The 18079-nt window shown below is 31.8% G+C and overlaps 1 protein-coding gene across 2 annotated transcripts in view; it reads right to left on the bottom strand.

Moving 5' to 3' along the window:
* Positions 1-17113, bottom strand: part of LOC119070538 (elongation of very long chain fatty acids protein) — a 29442-nt gene extending 12329 nt beyond the window's left edge. The window contains exon 1 of one of the 2 annotated variants that reach the window (XM_037174914.1): positions 16597-17113. Coding sequence is in view for 1 of the 2 variants with exons in the window: in XM_037174913.1 (XP_037030808.1) it covers positions 10559-10621 (63 nt within the window). In the remaining variant the exon portion in view is untranslated. Of the gene's footprint in view, positions 1-10558; positions 10637-16596 lie in introns of those variants that run through there. The other variant, XM_037174913.1, reaches the window with a different exon arrangement.
* Between the last annotated feature and the right edge of the window lie 966 nt (positions 17114-18079).

The raw sequence follows: 18079 nt of genomic DNA, 5'->3' as shown, positions 1-18079 counted from the left end.
ACAGAATTTGATAATTTTTTTTATTATCAAAAACAAATCCGAGCATCATTCAAGGTCTTTCAGTAAAAATTAACAGAAATAATCTAATAGATACTAATCGCAAAATTTACTTTCACTCCTTTCACCACTTTTTTCAAGGTTGTTACACAAAGTAGTTCAGGAAATGAGCACGAATTTTTGAGTCGATTGCGAATATATATATTTAATGCACTACGACGTAATTATGTGGATATTTAAAAATGTTAATCGATGGTCATAAAACTTTGGTTGTTTCTTTTCTTTATTTAGTTTGACTTAGCTTTATTTCCTTGCATAATAAACTTTAAGCACTATGTCGAGTCTGTGTGTAAAGTATAGTGCAATAAAGGGTTTTATTATGGACATTTTAAACACTAGCTACTCTGTTGTACGAATGAGCTTCAACCTTGGTTTCAATGGAAGAAGGTAGTACAGAGACCTCTACAGAACCAGACAAAGAATTTGATTTACATAAAAACTTACTCTGAAATAAAATATCATTCTGGATTATTGCAGGTCGTCAAGCTGTGTATTGAGAGTGCAAAAATCGACATAGAAATGTGAATCATTTTTTTAAAACGAATTCCAAACACTTTGGCATTAGGTGAGAAAAACATTTCGGTTACATGTACACATTTTTACTCGAACTTACACCCATTACTTACAAGACGTATAGACCATTGAAACGCCCCGTGGCGGTCAGACATCGTTTATTCTTACAATAAAATCTTTTTTTTGTGTGTGACCCCAAACATTTTCAAGCAATTTGCACTCTAATATACCAATATAAAAACGGTAAATTGCCTTCGGTCATGGCTATAAGGCATTTATGTAAACGTTACTTAATACCGAAAATTTTTAAAGTCTGCGGATTGTCGGTACAGTGAAAATTCGGTTGTTGTACTCTTACTTATTGACTCGTTTAATTACATTCAATAGACGGTTATATCATTATAATAATGTACGTTATATGCCCACATAAACACTAAAAATGTACCGCTGCTACCTATAAGTGTTACGGACAATAACCGAAATTTTAAAGATCGTTTGTCGCAAAAAATAAATAAATAAATAAAATTTACCGAGAGTCAAACATTCTGTTGACATAAATTAATACCAAAATTGTCGTCAGACGTAAGAATTTTGCACAGATTTATCCGTACACTCATTTACAAATGCGAACAATTGTGTGCCCACATTATAAAGATTTCATTTCATTTTGACGAATCACACCGGCAACGAAGAAATGTAAACGGCAAAATATATGCTGACCATATTATAACCTATTGGCAGAGAAATTATTATGTAGAAATTTTGATTCGAAAGAAAAAAAAAGAAATCTCAATATTTAAATTGATGCCGAAACAAAAGACATCAATAAAAGGAACCTTTAATTTGATGAGAATCGAATGTGTTGAATTTCACATTTTACAAAATTTAATAATAACATTGCACATCTCCCAATTATCAGAATATTATTTCAAATACACTCATCGCTTATTAGTGTAGTTAAGAGAGTCGAATTCTGTGGCAATTTATTGAAATAACTTGTAAGGTAGAAATTTTCACAGTCTTTAAATGAAAATCCAACAAGAAACGAAATGTTTGCATGACTTTTTAAGTCGAAACAATCATTATAATCCGATATGATGACTAAAATAGTTATTTACGTATCGATTGAGTAGGCCGAAAGAGTTACGTATTAAGTTTTGTATGCTTGCTAAGAGGACCGAAAGTAAAGAAATGTCAATTCAAGCTTTCGCTTTGGCCCCGCGAATTGACAGCTTTACTTTCGGTCCTCTTAGCAAGCATACATATTCATTTGTATCTTTAAGGTCAAATCTATTGAGGGATTTTTTTGAAAGTGGACCAGGCTCCGTCGGAGCTATTTTTTCGCGGCGGTTTGTTCATATGCCCAGATAGCCCTTGGCCCCAATAGTCCAAAACCGCTGTCGTTTAATTTTCATATTTGCGTCTTGGCTGGTGGTGAAGGTGCAAAAGTCGAAAAAAGGGTGTTTTTATACGTGATTTACTGCCGCTACAGACAATGTACACACATTGTGGCGGCTCGTTGGATAGGTACTGGTCAGGAGAACCGGGGCAAGCATAGATATCTTACATGTTCTGTGCCATTGTTCGAAAATAACAAAAATATTGTGTCAGTCAAAAGCCGTAAATTTTGATGAACTTCAAAAGGTGATATCTCGCACCTGGAGAATGTTTATGGTTAGATCATTGGATGCAGACATCAAAAACAGCATAATTCGTGTATTTTTCTAAAATCAATATTTTGCTTTCGAGTGAAGGAAGACATTTGCTTTATATCGAAAAAAGTATCCTGAAACCTTTCACTTCTATGGCAATCGAGGTATAATTGTAGAGCTGGGTTAAGCCTCTATCAGGGCAACCACTGATCTGTACAACAACAGTCACCAGGTACAAAATATCACCTAATAAAGCTCATCAAAATTTCCGGCCTTTGACTGATACATACTTTTTGTTATTTTTGAATAGTGCTTGAGTACACATTTGATATCTGTCTTTGCCCCGGGTCTCCTGGACAGTACCTATCCAACGAGCCGCCACACATGTGTGTCCATCGTCTGCAGCGGCAGTAAATCACGTATAAAAAACACCCATTTTCGACTTTTATACCTTCACCACCAGCCAAGACGCAAACATGAAAATTAAACGACTGCGGTTTTGGACTATTGGGACCAAGGGCTATCTGGGCATATGAACAAACCGTCGCAAAAAAAAAGCTCCGACGGAGCCCGGTCCATTTTCAAAAAAATCCCTCACTACTTTTTTTGTTTAAGCCACATCACCAAATGTTTGTTGCAAATTCTTTCACTTCGTTTGTTTTAGAGTATTGTCTGCTATATAGCTATAGCTATATATATAAAGAGATACTAAAATCTAGTGGTACACAATAACATCAACAGCAACATCACGTTACATGAGCGATGGTATAAATGCAAAAGTAACCATTTACCGAGAGATATGGTCTGTGTTTTCTCCTGTAAACCATTACTTTAAGGCTGCAACTTCTTGCGATACAGAACTCTAAATGACTCAATTGAAATGATGGTAATTCCCTAATTAATTGTTAAACATTACTACTTTTCGACTAACTTCGCCGAACCGTTCTGGTTCTCGCATTTACATGTTATTACCCAATAGATTGGAAGTAAATGACAAACACGTTGACATAATACAACGATGTATCAACGATCGTTTCGTTGATGTGATTTTTCGTAGCACCTAGCAACGTAATAAAATATCTATATCAAATAAAGTAGAGTATTTTAATGGTAATAAGGGTATTTAAATACGACTGAAATGTATTCTATTACCATAGTGCATTGAATGAACATGAACCCAATGGTAAGATAAAATATTTACCAGTTAGAATATACACATTCTGAAACATTTTTATGGTAAAAGTTGAGTTTTTATTCCATAGAATCCGCACTGCAAGCCCATTGATACGGAACAAATAAATTAATTTTGCGTTTGTTCAATGCGTTTACTTTTAAAATCATAATTATTTATTTTGTTGTTGTAAAGAACCAATTGAGCATGAGATTTCAAAATTGTTTCTCGTTTGTCCCCGATTTATTTGTTTTCAAAATAACGGCAAAATTGGTTAATTAGCCAAGAGAGCTTTAAATAGGTTTTTGACTGAAAAAAAAATACAGAAACTAATTGGCCAAGAATCACATTATTTGTGTGTAAATTGCGATGCAATTTCGGCATGAGAATTGACTGATTATGTTCGTCAACAATGAAATGATTTTAGCAATAGTTTTGTCTATAATTATAATTATGAATCCGTTGTCACTTTACAATGCATATAAGAATAACGTAAATTACTTATACTTGAACTCAAGCAAATTCAATCATTTTTATGCAAAAAAAGAGAATTAATTGTTAGTGTTAAATCAGCGAAAAGAACTAATTAGGTGCTAAACTTCTATATGTTTCCCAATAGTGAGAACAATTACACTTGCACGAAGGGCTGTGTAGAAGGTCATGTATTCGCGTTATACAACAACAACAAAAAAATTTCTTTTTGAAATCTTAACATAAAAATTCAATGTCTGAATTGATTAAAATTGTTGGTTTAAGTTTTAATTAATTCATGGAACGCACATATGCTAGTATGAATAACCTATAATCTGTTGCAAGTGCAAACAATTAGTAGAGGCTTGAAAAAAATTTACGAAAACAAATAATTTAACCGATGGAAAAAAAAGTGTTAACAATATAAAGCACCACTAGTTTAACTAGATATATGTGTGCTGTGTCCAACACACCGTTCATATAAATCAATATTTGATGGTGCAAATTACTCTATGATGCTTTTGTTTCCAAATCAAACATGTTTGCAACCATTAAACATTATGTTTTTTCGATGATATTACGTTTCACCCAATACATATGTGTATGACGACATAATGATCTATTCATCGAAAAAGTTGATTTTTTTTCGTTGATTCAGAGATTATTATTCGTCAAAATCTTGTTTCTCATCAAAGAAAAAAGTTTTTTTTTTCAAACCGAATCTTTAAACATCAAAATAATAAAAGACCATATCCCCAGCGCGTACTCAAACTGAATCTGAAAGTTAAAAAAAGAAAAGAAAAAAAACTCATAATAATCCAAATATTAGTTACATCATGACTCTATAACCAAATTTAAATTTTTACTCATTCAAAACTATTTGAATATCGACTTTAAGCACTTGTTTTTAAAGCGCATAGGTAATATGTTTGACATTTCTTATAAAGATTTCTTTTCGAAAAAATACATTTCTCCGATGAATTTTTTTTTTTTTCATTTCGACATATATTTTGACCACATTGACATAATAAAAAAAAATAATTTTTACATTGAATTGATACTTGGCCTACACTTTATAGAAAAAAGAAAAAAAAACTGAGACACAACACAAAGTTGTTAGAAAATGCTACAAACCGATTATTGCTATTGCTTTTATTAATTTTTTTAGGCGAAATTCATCGATAATAATCAGCAATAAGGCACAAGGAAAATGCTAACTCTTCGAACGTAAAACGTAGGTGTTGAGTTATCATTATTGTTATTGTCAAAAAATTAAATTTGAAAAAATGTTTGCTGAGGCAAAAAAAAGCAAAAACTTAAAAATAACATTCATTTAACGAAACATATTTTATTTGCATAATATTCTTCGTAAATTAACCATCAAATGGACATTCCGAGCTGTCTTCATAATTTCCCATAACTCCTAACTTAGTGGAGAATTGGTTTCATTTAATGTAACATTTATAAGCATAAATGTTATTTATGTGCAAAGTTGAGTAAAAACGCAAAAAAAAATAATTCAACGATTTTAATTAACTGAAAAAAAATACAAAAATTTTGTTACTCAAAAATATCCTCTATATTAGTTCTAATTGTTTTGACCTTCAAATATGCTTTTTAATCTCAAAATCCAATAAACTGGTCTTCGTTTGTAACTCGAAATGAATTAGGTAATTTGGTCATTATGGATTAAGTGTATTGCATATTATAAACTAAGTTTTTCCAGTTTTATTTATTTGGGGTTTCACTCATCGTGGGAATTTCAAAAGAAAGTCCATCTTTGTGTTGGTATGATTCTGTTAAGTACATGTGAACTCAAAATTTTGGTTTTTGATGAAAAAATTTATTGAATATTGGATTGTGACTGAAAATGGGAAATGAGTCACACGCAATGTCTGATGGACAGACAGTTAATTTTGAATTTGATACCCCACTCAAAAAAAAACATTTGTATTTTACTCGCAAAACTCCACGGAAATGGTTTGATCATTGTTATGTTGACTATAGTGACCTTCAGAACTATAAACTTCCCACTTGTCCAATAAAAATGTCCAAACAAAGACATAAACTGATACATGAAGATAAAACATCAGGAAATATTTCTTTTTCTTTTTGTCCAATCAGCTTTTGGTTATCGTTATATTTGTCTGGTTGGGATGGTCCGTTTCAACATTAAATCGAGATCCTGTTACCCTTTGTTTAAATTCCTATATTTATATCCTCATACTTTGTTACATAGCTATAAGCCGAAATTTTACGATGGTAGCCAGACAGAAAAATCAATTGAGGGTTGAAGATATCAAACAATTAAGTTGGGCTATTCCGACAATTTCTTTTTAATCAACGTAAAACATTATTCTAAACAAAAAATTGTTCAACGGCATGACATTAAAATGCATCGATTTTTTTATAAGTTAGTCTAAGCGCCCATAAAAAAATTACGAAACGGTGGACCATCAACAAATTTTTACTTATTACGGTCGAAAAACAGCCTTAACCAAACTTGGAGCAGCTGACAAAATCCGGTGTATATTATTTTGACAAAATATATTGGCAATGATTTAAAAACAAATTTCATTGTGCTGTACCATCTTCAGAGATAACTAGGTAACCCACCTCTTGGGTTTGTCAGGTACCTTGACTGACTAAATTTTGAAAGAATGATATATTTTCTACATCATTAATTGTGCATCCCATTTTTAACTTGCCGTTTAGAAAACTTTAATTTAATTTAATTTTCTGAAGAAACAAAGAGAGCTAAAGGTTATTTTCTGTCAAGGGAACAAAGAGGGCGAAAATGAGCTCTGGCATATTTACAGTGAACGACATCACAAATGTCTCACTGTCATTTTTTTCAGAGAATGTCATTGTGAATTTGCAATGACACAATAAAATTCTCAGATTTAATGATTTTTTTTTAAATCTCCACCATTACAACTACAGACAGCTTTCGAACGTTATGAATGAGTTTTTTTTTTCATTTACCATCTCTTCTTGGTATATCGGAATGATTGAAAGTAGGAATATTTGAATAGCTTTAACATGTAACTAATATCATGGCATATTTGAGGCCACCAGCCGGGCTCGTTCATAGGTTCACTTTTAGCTAGAACTCATGCTAATTTTTGTTGTCACTGTGATGAACAGATGATGGACCCATGAGTGATTCAATATGGATAAACTATCAGCAAATCAGACGAAGTAAAAAAAAATTCCCGATATGCCAAATATAAAATCCTTTTTATCTCCTGTAAAATGTATCTACTGTGACAAACAAATTTTGACCAGTCACAAAAATTATTTAGTAACTAAAGATGGCAAAATTTTGTATCCGAAACGATATTATGCTCAAAATATTTGACACGAAAATACGTATACGCGCTGTTTGTTACATAATATAAATAGCGTATTATTATTCAAATTAGCACGTTTCCGAATTAACATCATCTTCAAAACTTGAGGTCTGTTAACACTTTCGCTTTATCAATTTGATTAGACAAAAGCTTCCATTTAATTAGCATACATCTTCATCGTACTCGGCGATTCGGTGTGATATGAAATTCGGTCACCACATTGACTTCATTATTTAGAATTCTGACAAAGGCTTCTTTCTTTATCCCATTCATGCCTTTTGAGCGCCAGTTATACACAATGTACATTCTATTTCAACATAAACACAACTCAACTTCAACTTTGTGACATTACATCATTAATTTACAAGTTGAATGATGACTATCCACATGTTCACTTACGTTTTCAAAAAAAAATGTGTTTAGAAAAGGCAGTACAGTTTATCTTGCTTATTATGAAGAGAAATATGTGAAATTTTGTTGTCATTTGAGTTTCTGTGCATTTTTCCTACGTTTTGTTTTCTTTTGGACATTCTTAAAGGCTGCTCTCCTTTGAGAGTACGAGTCAAAAACTAACAAAAACGATCGTTGATAAAACGATGAAAAGAATGGGTTTCCCAACTCCATTTTGTAATTTTTGATTGAATGAATGAAGTATTGTCAATTTTGTGTGTCAGTTTACCTAAGAAATGTTTTTCCTTCAGAAAGATCGTAAACAACTGCCTCATAAATGCATCATCTTTTATTCAATGATACAGGTTATAGATCAAGGATAAGATCGTGTCGTATGTAAACAAATAAAAATTAAATTGAAGCAATTTTTAATTAACGTAGCGGAAATTGAGTAAATCCATTGATTGTATACTCTTTACTGGCGACAGTTGTTTATCTATATGTGTCCTCTTAATGGAAACATAATGTACCGAAATTTGTGGGCAAATGTTAGTTTTTAACTTTAACAAATTTTACTGTTTGAATGTCTAATCAGTTTTGCTATTCATTGCAAACATCTAGCTGAAATCTGACTAGGTAGATATTACTGTACGATAGTCTAGAGAAGTGATGCTGCAGGATTTCTAGAGATTTTTTTTTTAAATTCAGATGAAAGTCGAAGGACAACCATTTTCATTGAGTCGATTTGTGGGCTAAAGAGACAGAAGATTCACGGAAAATATTTCCAATAAATATTGGTTGACATGAACAGTAACTTAGTTATATGAACTTGTTTTTTATAAGTGTAAGTCGAATGTATGATACACTGTCCGATTGTGGTACTTGAAATCTAGATACGCAAATGCTGGTGCGTTGTTGGCTGGAATGCAAATGGGAAAAACATGACTGACTTATTGTGCTGCTGGTGCCGTATTATTTGTTCAATTTTAAATTTTTTTCGACAAATTGAGCGAATCTCATGAGAAGCATCGAAACATTTTAATTATGTAATGATTAGTGATGTGATTATGTAATTATACAATCGAAGTAAAATAATGAGCCACGAAAATAATAGTAGTAAAGGTTTTCGGGTACGATTTCTACTCTATTCCAATACCATTTTCATTCACATTATAACTACATTTTCTGCCTAGTCATAGTCCAGTGTATGAAAATATCGATTCTTTAATTAACAAAAAAAAATTGTTGGTCTGCACTTTTCGTGGTGGAAGTTTAAAGTCTGAGGAAGGTGTAATTACAAATTATTAAAGAGAAGACTGGCGATTGGTATTATGTACCTTTTCGTACACACATCTCGCTTCAAGCGTATTTAATCGTTTTTTTCTTCTCTCTATTTAGATTCAGACTATTACTACATGTACCAATCGTATTACACACCATGTTTAATTATGTACGTCATACCAGTTAAAATAAATTCGTCAAATACGGTCTTGACTGGATAAGAAACATTTGTCCAAATAAAAAAGAGCCGAGATCTCTGACTGTAAATATAAAATCAATTTTTGTTACACGGGAGTAATTGGTATTGCTTTTTGTGTGCGTGGATAGAACGCAATAAAAGTTGCTTGAAGACTTGTTTTAATTTTTTTTTTTGCAAGTTCAAAAAATGTTAAATAAAGAAAGACACCGAGAAATTAACTTGTAATTTTGAGTGGTTCTCTTAAGATATAACGGCATAAACTTATGACTCTTTGCGCACCTACTCTGACGTTCTTACCACTGCTACAATTTGTTCTTAATCCTAACGTGGTTTATTTTGAAGCGTTGTTTCAAAGAAACTAATTCCTCGTGGGATTAAAATAGGGATTAAAATGCAAATTGCCAGATGGTAAGATAGTCAGTTCAAACGTCACTATTTTTTTCATGGTTTTCGTTTTTCTATTCTTCTGCAGTTTTCTTACCATTTTTTTAAATGAAGTATTTAACATAATAATAACAAAATTTAAAAATGTCTATTTTCCCATAGTAATGTGGACTAGTTGACAGCTAAAATTGGTTTTCTTTCCAATTTCGATCTTGCAATTGTGATGCATTGATTTAAAGATTTCTCAAATAAATTTACACAAAAGTGTGATTTTAATTCAATCAAATTATAGACGAAAAATTCTTCAATAGTATGATCGTTCAATCCCCAATAATGATCGTTCAATCCCCAATAATGATCGTTCAATCCCCAATATTATTGTTTAGTCCTATTTTTAATCCCAGAAGAAATTACATTTTTTCAATTTTTAACGAAGATTTAAAATCTAATCCCGAAAGAATTACTTTTGACCCTCGGACCTAAAAATTCTAATCCCATATTTTTATCTGTGCAGGGTCCAAAAACTATAGAATTTAACCACAACACTGCTCCTAGACTTAGATTAATCAGCGTTGATAAACGGGACTGACGGGTATACATATAGTGAATTATTACGAGTTATATTAGGCCCTGGCTCTACTTATCACCTTTATGTTTCAATTTACAAGTCACCAAGTAATAATGCATTTGCTCCATATATCCACCTGATAAGATAAGGCGACCGTGTGACACCAGTAAAATAGTCATATGTGTATCACAGTTTGTTGGAAAATTTTGCTATTCATTTGGTACGTGAGAACTGACGACAATATCGGAACTATAAAATCATCTAAAACTTTCAAGTGTTTGCTGATTGAAATGCTAATTTTAAATGTTCGAAAAGATTAGTTTAAATTTGAACAAAAATATTGAAATTTCACTGAGTGTTTACATCAATGTCTAATAAAGCACATAAATACAATCTATAATTTTTAAATGTTTGAATATACTGACTTCCACTTTGTTTATTCGTTTACTTGACACATTTTCGTGTACAGTCAATTTAATTTATACTAATTCCTAGACGATTGGAATGATGTTGTCTCACCAACAGTCTTGCACTGTGGTTATGGATGTGAAACAAAAACAATTTAAAGAATATATTAAACATACACGCACACAGAAAATTGACTAAAAATGTGTACAATTTAATATAACGAGAATTTGAGATATAATGAAAATTGAGAGCTAGACAATATACTTCGTTATACTTTTACACAAAAGACGTTTTTCATCAAGTTCAAGGTGAAAAATTATTACTTTGGTGCTATACTCGCTAAAAATCCAATCAATAAATTTTATTGCCACTTACTGGTCTCGGAATATTTTTTTTAAATAAGAGCCTCCAATTCTTGGTAAAACTTGCATATTTTACGTCATATAATTGCTCGCAAGTGCAAGGTAATCGCTGTATGGAAGATACAGCAAAGCTTCTCGTATTGTTCTGTCCATTTAATTTTTTTTGTTGGCTTTCCAAGACACTTGATAATATTCAGAATTTCCCAAAAAAATATTACTATGCTAATTTATCAAAGAAAAAACTTGTTTTCTTTAATTACATATGGAATAGCGGATGAATGGACAATGTAAAAACGTCGATGGAAGGAGAAAAAAAATAATAAAATTTTTAGCCGTCATTATCATCAATTCTTATGATCTAACAACTTTTGATTTGCAACTATAATTGTAAAAGTATAGAACATAGAGCTATTAGTCGACCTAACACGTTCACACCAATAGCCCACTGTTGTTGTGTTTTTCTGCGTGGTTATCAAATTTTTAATAGAATTAAGACAAGCAGGGCTTTTTTGTGAATTTATTTAATTTCACTTTTTGCTAAGCTAAATATTAGTTAACCGGATCTTAGCAATTAGTCGTTGGATATTTATTTGCACATAACGTGTTGTCAATGTAAGATTATTTAATTTTTTTTTTTTTCGGAAAAAATATTCTTCCCTGAATCTTTTTACAGCATTTAAAGTCAAAATTTTATAATTGTGACTTTAATTTTAATATGAAACATGAGTTTGTTGTTTTTATTTAGTGTAAAAAAAAACGTTTTGTTGTTTCAATGACAACCTAAAATTACTTCTTCACACTGAGACCAAATTGAGATTTAATTTAGTTCGCTAGATTTAGTGCTATTAACATAGAACATACGTGTGCCCACAATGTCATCTAAGCTTTTTAATTAGTTCCTTCATTGAAACCCATGTAACAATTTTTTTTTCTATCTTCTGAAAGAATTTTTCGCGTTTTATGCGATGTCCAGAAGTAATAAATTCGAATATCATGCTAACGTTGCTCAAAATTGATTCCTAAACGAGACGATACGATAGAGTTCTTGAACACCACATATCACAAACAAGGTTTCCATTTTTAAGGCTAATGGACAGTAGGTTTTTTTTAATTCGTCCCGATAAAAACAAAAACAAAATTTAATTTTATGACTTAACAGAATTTGTACCGGTTATAATTTACATAGCGAGCCAAGTTAATGAAAACAGCGAGGAATGTCATGATTGTATAATGTTTTTGTAGACAGTTTTTCTTAAGATATAGCTGGTCCGACATTGGGGATTTAGGGTTTATAAGATTTTTTTTTTTTCAATTTTTATAATACGGCTTATCATGATTATACTGACATTTAAAAAGATGAAAATCTTCAAAAATTTGAATTTTATGGATTTTTGCCGATCAAGAAACAAAATCAGTAAATCTGTTACTTCGTTTGTTGAAAGTATCTGATGAAGATTGATTCAAAATGTTTTACTACAATTTTTATCACACGTTGTATTATTGGTCACTCGTCATACCTCTCGTCGTTGTTCATAGCAGATGAATAGCAGCTTCTATAAGGTTAAGTACGTTAACTTGAAAACTCCAGTCTGGAATAGTATCCAACCAATAGTATCATATACATCTTCTGAACACTATTGATTACTGGCACTGACATATAAACTAATGGTACATTACGTTCGTGCGTTGCTGTAACGCGTAAACAAACAGCATCGTGTAATCGAGAATCTTATAGTCTTTGACGATGTACTTAAAATAGATTTGAATGCTTGTAGAGGCAAAGTCATATAGAATGTGTCTTAGAGAAGGTTACATGTGTGGTTTAGTCATTCGCCTAAGCGATGCACGGTGGGCTTCAACGATGGCTAATTAAAAATGTAATGTAACTCAAATTTTATTGTAGATAAATGTTAGTCGATGTCCACTGATCATAAATCAGGGCAAGTGGTCGGAAAGTGGACGGCAACTTTTTGAAATATTTTTGAAAAACTATTTTTTAACGGGTACAGCGTCTCTCCTGCACAACAGTGTCAACATTAAGGTCCTACCATACAGTTTAAATTAAAGGCTATTCAATTACCTTTCGAACGATACCACACTTTCTATATTTGTGTTTAAAAGCGTGAAGTTTGAAGAATATTTTCATATGAGTAGGTACTTTAGTGCATTTATTCAATATTGAGAGCTAAGATGGATATAAGCCGAGACTCTTTGATGTTAATTTCGTATTCTAGGAACTATTCTTGACTAAAACTGACCAAATATCTCGAATATAATTTAGTTTGTTCGATTGATTCAATGTTTTTCAATAAATTTCTTACCGCCGCGAATACTTTTGAGCATCTAGGCAACCACATGGCGCTTAAAATGGTCTTATTTTGTATCAGTTGAATTGTCCTGGATCCCAGCTTCACGACGATACCAGATTTGCTATATGTAGTGTGTCACAGCTGTGCTGTACAACTCATTTTATAGGCGAAAGTCAGTCTACTCGAAAGTACAGAGATCGTAAGATTTTGGACTGAACTCAAAACTCTTTTCATTGCCAATGTTTAGTTTCATTTTGGTTTCTATTTACGATTATAAGCTAAAACGTTCAATAATTTTGCCATGTAGACTGATTAAAAAATCTTCGAAATCTTACGATCTCTGTACTTTCGAGTAGACTGACTTTCGCCTATAAAATGAGTTGTACAGCACAGCTGTGGCACACTACATATAGCAAATCTGGTATCGTCGTGAAGCTGGGATCCAGGACAATTCAACTGATACAAAATAAGACCATTCTAAGCGCCATGTGGTTGCCTAGATGCTCAAAAGTATTCGCGGCGGTAAGCAATTTATTGAAAAACATTGAATCAATCGAACAAACTAAATTATATTCGAGATATTTGGTCAGTTTTAGTCAAGAATAGTTCCTAGAATACGAAATTAACATCAAAGAGTCTCGGCTTATATCCATCTTAGCTCTCAATATTGAATAAATGCACTAAAGTACCTACTCATATGAAAATATTCTTCAAACTTCACGCTTTTAAACACAAATATAGAAAGTGTGGTATCGTTCGAAAGGTAATTGAATAGCCTTTAATTTAAACTGTATGGTAGGACCTTAATGTTGACACTGTTGTGCAGGAGAGATGCTGTACCCGTTAAAAAATAGTTTTTCAAAAATATTTCAAAAAGTTGCCGTCCACTTTCCGACCACTTGCCCTGATTTATGATCAGTGGACATCGACTAACATTTATCTACAATAAAATTTGAGTTACATTACATTTTTAATTAGCCATCGTTGAAGCCCACCGTGGATGGACAATTAATTGCTGATTTATTTGTGAAAACTACTCGAGTGGTAAATCATAAGATATGAAAAGTAGTAGTAAGTGAATTGGAATGATTTCGAGTATCAGACTTGTTGGCATGCTAATATAATTTAGTGTGTTCTTCAGTCCGAAGCCGTGTAAAATATCCAGGCACTCACAAGGTCCTTTTAATTAAAACTATCGCGATGACAGATACCAGACGCCCCATGGACAGTCTTTCATGAATGTAATATAATTTATTTTATTTAGAATGCGGTAAAAATTTATATCCAGACAATACGACGCATTTTACTTCGGATCTGTAGAATGCGAATTTAAAATGAACAATTATCTGCCTGTATGGCAATGTAATGTATGTATCGTTTAAAGAGTCATATTGCAAAAAGTTGCAGTAATAAAAACTGACTTGATATAATTATAATTAATTGTTTATAAAAATATTTAAACTATTTTTTTATACATACAACAGGTAGCAAGTTGTAAACAAGACTGTTTATAATACGTTAACTGGAATCACCGAAGAAATGTAATAATCAAAAAGAATATAGAATCGAAGTCGCGTATTGTTGAATCAACAGTGTAATAAAAATGTTACAAGCAATAACTTTAGAATGTTGTGGATGCATTGCAACGGATGTACGTACACACACAGGGCATGGTCAAGAGGGTACGTCATATCTAAAGAAAATAATAAAATGAAGGAGTTATGTACGAATCTGAAAAACATTTCAATCCAGAATCAATTAATGTTGTTCAGCGGCTTTTTGCAACTTTCGGTCAAAAAAAAAAGTCACCGCCTAGGAAAATCAAGTTTTTTTTTAAACGGCTAGATCATCCTTTGCCGGCAAAGCCGATCAACATTGATGAACACCAGCTAAATGTTGTTTCAACATAGCACGATATAACACACAAAAGATATCTTAAACAGCAGAAGTAGCAGATTAAGTCGTTATACGGTGATAGACTTGCTGGTTTGGTTAACTTCGCAGAATGATATTACTAAAAATAGAAACACTCTGATATAAATCATTAAAGTTCCACCCCATAGATGGTCACAAGGTCAGATTAATTCACATTCCACTATACGATGCAGTTGATAAAATAGACAAATCTGATATTTTTTCATTGCCTGCACGGGTTGGCTTTTTTACCTAAACTATTGCGTGTTCAGGAGAGGACATTATTTTCTAAATGAACAATTTTAAATTGAATTTCTACAAAATGTTGAAGGTCTATGAATTAGTGAATTCTTCAGTGATTGTGCCTAAATTATCAGTACGAAATGAAACAACAAAAATAGTTTGAACATACTGAAAACTGCATTCAATTAAATAACTGGCAGACCGATTATAATTTGAAATTATCTAACTGCTACAAATTAACGTCGCGCACAGTCATTATTATGATATTTTCATTGGAAACCAGTTCATCATTGCGAATATGTGATTATATGACCCGATGGTCAAGTTTAAAAATCCATATACGTGTATTATATATAAGCTCTCCAATAGAATGTCAGAGAATATTATTTTGTTATAGTTTTTACACACTCAACGCGTATACCGTAGTGAGCGATTGCGCGAAAGTTAAAAACATTTTATGGAATTTAAATGTAAGGGTTCGGCGACTTTAAGTCAGTGATTAAGCTGGATTTGATTCATCTTTCAATAGGAGAGAATTCTTCAATTTTCCCGAAAGAAAAAAAACATTTTGAGGTGTGAATATGGGTTGAAAGCGAAGGCAGGGTAGAGGAAAATTCTAAATTCTAAAATTCTAAATAATTTGAATGATTGGTCAACATCATTTCATTAATAGCATCAATTGAATTTGGCAAGCACCATTCAAAATAAGTTTCTGAATTAGATTCTTCTTTATTTCGACACCAAATTGGCTTCTCTACGATTTAGGCCACTTGAGACACACAAAAATAAAAGTGCTGGAACATTCATCACTCTTATGCCTTAAGTACTGTAACAATTTGGCATATACGTTTCATTGCATCATGAGAAACCGTCAGAAGATCTATCATCTGTAAACATCCCTTTTGCTTACGAATTTGTTGAAATTTGCACTATCACTAAATGCGATTTAATGTCCACACTTAACAAATTATTGTTTACAATTTTATGGTATAAAAGACAATCAAAAATCAAAAGATTAATTTTTCGATTAATCGACATCAACGATCAAAATCATAATTATGGTTTGTTAATTCTGGTCTTGCTGTAACACAAATCCATCAAAGACCATGAGATACTTTTTAAAAATCGAAGCATAGAGAGAAAAAAAAAATCGTCGATAATTATTGCAGTAATAACTTTGTGTAATCCAATATTACTAAATGTTAACTGCGGTTTCTTAATTAGTAAATCATGATTAACCGTTTTGTTATAAACTTTTAGTTTCATGTGTACCTCCGACAAAACACTGTAACGAATATAAATAAAATTACATCATTTTTACCTTTTATGATTGATATGGTCAAATTTCTCTCGACGAAAATAAAAACTACCTCAAAACACCTTTAGATGTAAATTCGACACAGTCACTTGAAGGTATATTGCACTAGCACATTAAAATTGAACAATCAATTTGAAATTTGTTAAATCGTTAGTTTGCTTTTATATGGTTTTTGTATATCCGAAAGGCCAGAGTCAATATTTTTGTCCACTTAAATCTTTATCTAACGTTTCATTCAAGGTTCATTTGAATTTTTTTTTGATACACTTTTGCATCCAAGACCAATTTCACGTGAAATTTTCCAACCGAAAAAAATCAGCTTTTTTTCTTTATCGCGATCGAAAACAGTATAACAACAAACTAAACCGTGTGCGTGTACCTATACGTTTGATTTGATCACTGCGAACAGAAACAACCGTAAGGAAGTATTTACCGACTTAATTAAACACTCCGACAATATTGAAATAAGCTTAAGCTTCACAAAGCACGAGCGTTTTATATGAACATGCCCCACTCCACTTAATATGCAGAAGTTTCGATCAGCTTTGTCCGTATAGACACGGTATTCGTACGTACGGGTGATCGCGATACATTTATAGTGATGCGGATCATCATACGGTGGTAATTATATGCTTTTAAAAAATCAAATGGTTTCTTGGGACACCTTAAAGCTCACAGATGTACCGCAGCTATACATATTATTCGTATACTAAACTGAAAAAAAATGTTTCTTTTTTTGTAATGTGTAAACTTTGTTTATTTATTATTTGTGAATAAAATTTGAATATTTTTGTGATGCATTTTATTATACATATGTATATACACGGACTTGTGGTGGAAGCGATTATGGTTTCTTCACGGTTTTTTTTTTAATATTTTTACACACAATTCGAGCAAGTCATTAAACAAAAATGTTTTGAACAATTATTCACATAATTCGCAAGAGATGCCGAAGAGATGACACTATTGCCGATAAGATTTTTGAATTTCATTGTATATTATATCACATATGGCAGAGTCATTTGTTATACAAAAAAGTGTAATGTTTAATGCAGAGACACATTAATCTTGTTAACGGCTCGTTTTGCATCTCATATATTTTATACTCCTTCCAAATCCAATAACTTTCCAATCTGTGAATGGCTAACTCGTCCTAGCATAACACGGATTTTGAATTTCTGATTTATTTCTAGATTAGACCGGTTGATTTAGGAAAAAAAAATTATTTTACGGAGTTTTGTTTGGAAAAATGTCAAAGTTTCAATAAATGAAGTGCTTAATTTTGTTTAACACTCAGTATTTTTATTGGATTGGCCAGTCCATGTCGAAGTTTTACCTGAAATCATATTTTTTTCTGTGATCATTTCAAAGTTTCCTAGATCAATCGAATGAAATGTTTAAGATTCAAAAGTTTAGTCTATGTGTAAGTTAAGGTTATTATCGTAAAAAATTTAAATCTAAAAATGTGATTCAAAATTTAAAGTTT

The sequence above is a fragment of the Bradysia coprophila genome (assembly GCF_014529535.1).
Source record: "Bradysia coprophila strain Holo2 chromosome X unlocalized genomic scaffold, BU_Bcop_v1 contig_98, whole genome shotgun sequence".
Lineage (NCBI taxonomy): Eukaryota > Metazoa > Arthropoda > Insecta > Diptera > Sciaridae > Bradysia > Bradysia coprophila.
This window is presented reverse-complemented; position numbering and strand designations above follow the sequence as displayed.